Genomic DNA, 7,656 nt, shown 5'->3' with positions numbered 1-7,656 from the left:
AAATTTGTTTGACTTTTTTTTTTTTTAAAAAAGGTGATTTTTTTCCCCCCATCATTTCCACTAAGAGTGGAATTAGTGAAATGCATCGTAAATTTCCGAGCAGACCCTGAAGACCTCATTGTGTAGCGTGGCGAGGGCGGACCGTGTGACGTCGAGCCGAGGCTCTGGCTGTTTATTGTTCCTTCCTCAGCACGGACAGAGAGAAACGGGCTAACAGTCTGTCAGCCACTTTCTTCACACGGTAACGTTCGATTTTACGAAGGTGTAACGGGCTAGACAGCTAACTGCACAAACCAGGGGTCATGGCGTATGCGTACCTCTTCAAATACATCATCATCGGAGACACGGGTAAGTTACAACAAGTGCCAGTTAGACTGCCAGTTAGCATTTACCTAGCTCTTAGCCGCTAGCTAGCGGCGTATTTCCGCAGTGTTGGATAGTTCAATGACGTGGTAAAAGCAGAGACAGAAGGGGTGGGATGACAGCTCCAATCCTTCTCTATTAACATATTTAGATAACAATAAGCGACCCCTGGCAGTGTTAAAAATCTACAGAGGAATCTTTACACAAGCTGCCTTGGAGTAGCTTGTGTCAAGGTTGATAGCGGCTGATAAATGTTTGGGCCTTTTGTCCCTTTGCGTCGAGGGTGGGGGTGTTAGCCACAGCTTGCCAGCCCAGCTAAGTAGCTTTTCCACCAAATATTTAGCAACCGACTGTCACGACATCCAAATAATGCTTCACTCACTGCAGCTACATACGACAGACAACCACACTACCAATTTCTGTTGTTGTTCATGTCTTATAATTACTAAACATTAGCTTAGCTTCTTGTCAGAGAAGGCCAAGACGCCAAGCTGCACCTCTAATATTCCCTGAAATGGCGTAGAGCAGATCTAATTTCTGGCTACATATATCCATGCGATTTGGAGTCGTTGCATGGTTCCATGTTTTGCGCTTCATTTACCAAAATGTAGGTTTGTATATCTTGTGCTGGAAACCGCTCAATTAGCCGGCGGTGTTGTCATCTGTTTACTTTTAGCAGGCTGTACTGATGAGGGGTACCGCTGTGTAGTTGCAGGTACATTTCTATATTATACTGTTACAGCACCAGTTTTAGAAAAGGCGGCAGGTCTTACTGTGAGGTACAACGAGAGCTTTAGTAAGATAAACTGCCAGCGATAGTAAGAGGCAGCTAGAAAATTTTCAGAGTAAATAGATATTGGGGAAAGACTCCCATTGTGCGGATATGTAGTTTTGTCTTAGATGATGTACACTGTGGTGGGTTTCATGTTTACTACACTGTTATTGCCAAGCAGGGTCACGTTCTGCCTGCTGCTGTTATGATTTCGTACAAGTATGTTGTTTATCTTCAGTAGTGAATGTTGAAAAGGTCCCAGCTTGATTACACAGATGTCTACACCAGAAATACTCCATCTGTGCGCCACTTACTTTTGCCTCAAGAGGCTTTTTTAAGCACACACGCGGGCATTGCAGTGCTAGCCTCGTTTTGTTTTTCAAGCATATTTCCAGGGGGAAATAGTATTTATTTTTTAACTAAAATATCTGGTGTCCAGGACATAACATGTAATTAATATTAGTGTCAAAAAAGCTGCTGGGCGAAATGTTCCATAGCTATCATCTTCTCATCATATGACGTTACAAATTTAGCGTGGGGTGTTTGGGATCACTTTCAGGAATCCCTGGAAAGAAACCTAACATTAGTCTGCCAGGTGAAAATCTAATTGGCTCACTGATTTGTTGTTGTTGTGATCAGTAGAAAGGCTTCTAAATAGGTTTAGGGGCAGAGTAGTAGTAACTGTATACAACAGTAAATAATTGTAAAAACATCATTTTCTGCATGTAATATGTCATTTTAATACAACGTTACATAATCCCAATATATCTGACTGTTCTGTCTGGCTCAATTCATCTGGGGCTGAGAGATACATCAAGAGTGATTTTCAGAAGTAAAAACCTATCCAGCGATTGCTTGAGTAAAAAATATTTTCCAGCATTGTCAACGATGAGACTCAAAGGTGCAGGAGTCATGATGTTTACTTATACTAGGTCATGTGATTTCTGTCAACAGAAAGGTCAGCAGTTACACTTATGTATAGGAGACAGGTCATTTTAAGTAAGAAACTAGCCTGCAATGTTGTTATCATACTATGATGCAAGTCAGACTGATCAGATCATCTTAAACTAAGGTGGGTTGGGGAGAAGGGATTTAATCTTGCAAACAATGTATGTAGCACTGTTCATAAGCTACAATGCTTATTGCTAATTATGTAGCAGTGACTGGGAACAGCGAAGCTGCTTACGAGTTGCTGCATGTAGATGCAGGGAGAGAGGGGAAGGAGACAGTGGGGAGTTTATCTCTTGCTTACCAGCAGACCAGCAGGATGGCACCCAATCATATTTATTCAATACAGAAATAAATGATTTAGCCTACCTTTATTAGTGAACATAAGTCAATAGATGTTAGCTGAACAGGTATAACAGTATGAAATATTTGTCTGGTTCTTTATTCCCTTGCTAAAATTGAAAATTTCTAGAGCTATATTTTATCTGTAAACAATGTTAATACCAGGCTATAGCTTAGGCAAAAAACAACAAAAAGCCCAGTGCAAGGCATGTAATTCAGTGGGTGAATCACTGGTATGAGTAGAACTTGCTAATTTTTGCCACCACCTAACTACTTAACTAACTAGTTAGACAACATCAGCTTGGCTTGTGGCAACTTTGTGGACAAAGTGTGGGGCGATTTGCCTGCCTTTGAATGTGAAAAGTGTGTCCGAAAGAGAAAGGGACATCTTCTGGAAGAACTCTTCTGTTTTCTGGAAGAACTCTTTTTGACTGTGATCGGTTTTTGTATTTTCATTAGGCGGTCAGTTTTTACACTTTTGTATGACTGTATTTAATAATTTTATTTTGGAATTATTTGTTTCTTCTATGTTTAATTTTATAGAATATAACACATCTTATCTTGGTCTTATCTTCACCCTAAAGGAGATATGATGGTTATTAAAATCTAAAACCAGTCATAGACTAGTAGTTGGACAAGTTTAACTTGGGTGTGTCATCTTGTTACCTTGTAACTGCTTTGCTGAGTCAAAGCAAATCCACAAGTTTAAACACCAGAAAAACCTCCGATCTCCAGGTTAATCAATGTTCAGTGAGGCTTTTATTGTGAAAAGTAATCATTAAGGCTTCCATCTTCCCCATGTGCCTAGTATGATGGTCAGTACCAGTAAGATTGGCAGTCTTTTAGTGCTGTAATCATTCATCTACACATGAAGACTGAGGAAGATGTATTTCCAGTCAGTGAGTTTTAGTTGGGTTTTAAGGTGTGATGCGTAGACATCATTTTAGTCTGAGGAAACATTCCCAGCTAATGTCTGTGAAGGTTCTCAGTCATCCAGGTCATCGTAGTCAAAGGAGCTTAGAACTGAAGAAGCTTCTCGGATGAGAGGTGAAACGTCTTCAAGCAACTTAAAGAAGTCCAGACGCTTTTCTTTGCAAGCTCCTTTGATTCCCAGCTAATACACTCATGCAGCTGGTGCTCTTAACCCCACCTGCCAGACATGTATTCAGAGTTGACACTTTTTTCCTTTGGTTGAACTCAATAGTTCAACTAGTTTCTCACAGAGATTTTTCTTTAAAATATTAACTATAATTAATACAGAAATACAGCTGCAGTGTATGACTTTCTAGGGGGAAAAACACACAGAGACAAGTCACTTTGTCCAGTGGCATCCTACCTTTTTTGGCATGTAGTATGTGTTTTGGTAGTTGTTCACCTTAGGTGTAGATTCATGGCCTGCTATTAATTTTCTTGACCTTTATCTAACTTGTCCATGTGTCATTTTAATTTGGCGTCTACCCATTGTTGCTCTAATGCCTGCATCCTTGCTGTGTTGCTGATGCTTTCTGAAATGTGACATTTGTCAAAACTTACCGAGGTGTTTTTTCTTTTATCAAACTGTTCTCCCACTAGGAGCTCAGTCTGAGTGGAGTTTTTTTTCTCCTCCTCTTACCTCATGTAGTGTATTTTCGTTGTTTTTTTCCTATCAGCCTACCTTCTGACATGTCTGCCCAATGTGATGTTTGTGTAAAGTTGGTCAGAAGGTTCCTTTGTGAGTGCGCATGCGCCATTAGCGTGCTGCCTGCTGTAACCCCTAATTTCCCTCGGGATGAATAAAGTATTCTGATTCTGATTCTGATATCATTCCAGGTGTCATCACCTCTCTCTCCTCTTATTTTCTCTCAACCCTTCGTGGAGTGTTTGAGAGGAGATGCTTTGCTTTATGACTTAAAGGAGTAGCAGGGACTTGCACAGGCGAATAATGATAAATTGGATTGACTATTCTGAGACATAGGAAAAGGTTAATTCAGTGTTGACTGTCTCTCTGACCCATGGCCAGGCTGTCCTCAGATATAGCTTGCAGAAGACAAACTGCATCTGAACAGAAATTATAGCTTCAGTACAGATTGAATGTCCAAAAATAGGCTCTGTCCTACTGAACACAGCCTGTAGATCTCCAGCTTTTCAAATTTTAGAGTTTGACCCCATTCAGAGAATTTGAGGTTCATTGTTTCACAGCAGTTTTCATTATGAAAAGCACAGACAGATTTCAATATGCACAGCTATAGTTCGTTGGGATTTTTTATGCAATAATATCCGGTCTTTGGCTAAAATGAACAAATCCTTCATTCATGGACCTTTTGTTAAGTCCTGCATGTGTATCTGCTTTGACTAAAGTTTTTTTTTACAGGTATCCTTGGGAACTTACAGTGGAGTTGTGGTAAATGTTTGTGTGTAGTTTTCCTGTCTAATAATTATGATTATTAGCTTTCCACAATTCACCCCCCCAACAAATGACGTCATTTTTTAAAACTCTTTAGATGTGTTCATGAGAAAGGCTGCAACTAACACATTTTCATTAGTTATTAATCACCTGAGTGTTTTGCTTCAAATATTTGGTCTATGAAACCTTTGATACCAAAGAAAATTGCTCAAGCAAACATTAGTAACATCTATGTTAGGTCATACAACCACCTAAAACTGTAACCAGGCAGAAACATAACTTAAACAGAAACTACCTGTCCTTGACTTGTTTTATCATTAATCTTTTTGCGGTATACAGAGTACGGTGTCCCATAAGCCCTAATTTAAAAGACCTCTTCGCAGTAATGACCAGACTGGAGTGTGAACTGAGCTAAAAAGTGTGTTATTCATAGTTGAGGTGGTTTTCTGATGACAGTAGTGTTTGAGGGATAACATTGCGTTCATGTGTGATTAAACTGGGTTAATGGGGGACCTATAACAGTAAATATTAACTGTGTGAAATCTGCCTTGTCAGGATTGTGGGACTGCAATTTGACCAGGTTTGATTAACAAATAGTCCCACAACTTGGGATCTAATAATTATTGTTGTATATAGGGTCCGTCATTCAGAATAGAATGCTGATTGAGTTTAAGTTTTAAGGATCTCTAAAACTATAACTTCAGCTATTTTATATTGTTCTCAACTTCTGAAATCCCCTGCCGACAGCCTATGGGGATGACAGCTTCAGATCACACTTGAATGCACTTGAGTAATACTTAATGTGCAAAAAACTGTTCCCGTGGACAGTTCCTGTCAAATTCCTCAGCAGGGATTGTGGTGCAGTCTGCTGACCTAGCCAAGCTTCAAGTTACTGCTGTAAATGAGCAGAGCAACATCTCACTGGCTTGCTGGACACTCCTAACACATCGGCACCAACCATGTGCAACAAGGTTGTGTATTGTGCCTGCTTAATGTCAGCGTTTTCTTGTCTCATTTCAGACGAAATAGTAATTTTTTCGCTTGTGTTATACTTTAATTCTCAGCCCACATCATCTCTTCATAAAACGTAATTGCTACATTTCTGAGTGCTAGAGATGAAATGGTATCAACATTTGACGTTTTTAGTGACCAGAATAACAGTATCAGGAATAAGTGAGTAGGGCTGGGCCATATCATACCGTTCACGGTAATACCGGTATAATGTTGGGCAATGATAAGAAAATGAAATATTGCAATAGAATATGGGTAAAACGCGCATGCGCAGTGCCTTTGTTTTCATATGCACATGGAGGAAAAAGCGTGCCGGCGACAGAGAATGAGAAGGGCGAAAGAATGAAACGGATGAACCAGAACTGGTTTGTAAAAATGCTGCAACTTCAGTGGTGTGGAACTGGTTTAGCTTTTGTCCATCAGATACACAACAAAGCACTATTTTTGGTAGCGCATGCTAGCGGGCTGTCGTTATTACTGTGTTTTTTGGAAAATACAGCGCGCTTAAAATCAATCCTTTGATTTTTCTGAAAATCAACAGCGCCCTTTATAATCCCGTGTGCCTTATGTATGAACTCTGGTTGTGTTTACTGACCTCGAAACGATTTTATGTGGTACACAGCGCTCGAAAATCTGTCAGACGTCTTTGCTAAGCTACGAAGCCGCACCGCTTGATGGATTGTCGGAGCATTACGGCTATCGTAGGCAGGAGCCTCGCGGAGTGATACGTGCTGTGCTTCAGCATAATATTACCATATTGTGTGTGTATAAGCTCTTTTTAAGTTTTGTGGGTATTATACATGGTTATGCTGAGGACATGTCGGCCAATTTCCACTGGAAATGCCTTTTGGTTAAACTGTCAGCAAGGAATTTGCACTGTTAAATTTTTATATAACTTTAATGCACATAAAAAAACAGCTGCTTGTTTAAGTGAAAATACATTGATGGGTTTTTTTTCACTAATAAAGTTGTGGAGTTGTAAAGTATTTTGTCTAGTGTCAATTATATCGTCAGTTATATCGTTATTGCAAATTTTCAAATGTATATCGTGATAAATAGTTTTGGTCATATCGCCCTGCTCTATAAGTGAGCATATTTACACATTTTCATGTGTTAGAGCCTCGACTTATTTTTCAGCAGATGAGGCCTGGAAAGGGATGTAATGCTCAATTTGTCCTGCCGGATTAACAGTTTCAACGGTTTTTGTCTGGAATGGGTAAGCAAAGACTGCAGTCATACTACATGTACAGCAGCACAACAGCATCCAATGTTTTTACATGAACAGTCACACAGAAAACTTCAGTTGTGATTATTGATAAGCTGTGAGCAAAATAAAAGGGAAAAGTCATTACATTTGACATTTCTCTGCTCTCACTATAATATTGTTTGTGGTGCTCACAAATCAGATCACTTTCTGCATCCTCAGTATAAAACATGAACACAGACATCATGACGTCACTCGCTGATTTGTGCCCTGTTAATGTCTGTTATGGTTTTGTGTTGGTTGTGTCAGAAGACCTGACGTCATCAATGCCTCCTCACCGTTTATACTGGCACTGAGGCCATGCAGTCCTCCCGTGGACAATAGGTGTCACCACTGAAGCAAAACGTCAACTTCAACATCAATACTGATATAGGACTAGAAGTTGAAAGAGGAAGCACAGTGATTGCAGTATTTTTGTTTTTGTCTTTTTCAACGTTTTCTCCAGAACGTCTTACTCTTCAAGCCGTCCAATATCTCCTTCTGTACAGTCCAAGACCTCTGCACTTTAACTGGTGGTAAAAATGGACACAATCGTACACTCTTGTTTTCAACCTGGCCTCACCAACTGGCTGG

The 7,656-nt window shown here is 39.9% G+C and overlaps 1 protein-coding gene across 1 annotated transcript in view; it reads left to right on the top strand.

Moving 5' to 3' along the window:
* Positions 1-162: 162 nt before the first annotated feature.
* rab2a (RAB2A, member RAS oncogene family) overlaps positions 163-7,656 on the top strand; it is a 33,043-nt gene continuing 25,549 nt past the window's right edge. Inside the window, exon 1 of the mRNA XM_085388020.1 lies at positions 163-348. Coding sequence (XP_085244146.1) covers positions 303-348 — 46 coding nt within the window. The 5' untranslated portion in view covers positions 163-302. The remainder of the gene's footprint in view (positions 349-7,656) is intronic.

The sequence above is a fragment of the Rhamphochromis longiceps genome, linkage group LG18 (genome assembly GCF_057381845.1).
Source record: "Rhamphochromis longiceps isolate RC_006_pf linkage group LG18, R_longiceps_female_GT1.1, whole genome shotgun sequence".
NCBI lineage: Eukaryota > Metazoa > Chordata > Actinopteri > Cichliformes > Cichlidae > Rhamphochromis > Rhamphochromis longiceps.
The sequence above is the reverse complement of the archived record's forward strand: the minus strand, read 5'-3'. Positions and strand labels throughout refer to the sequence as shown.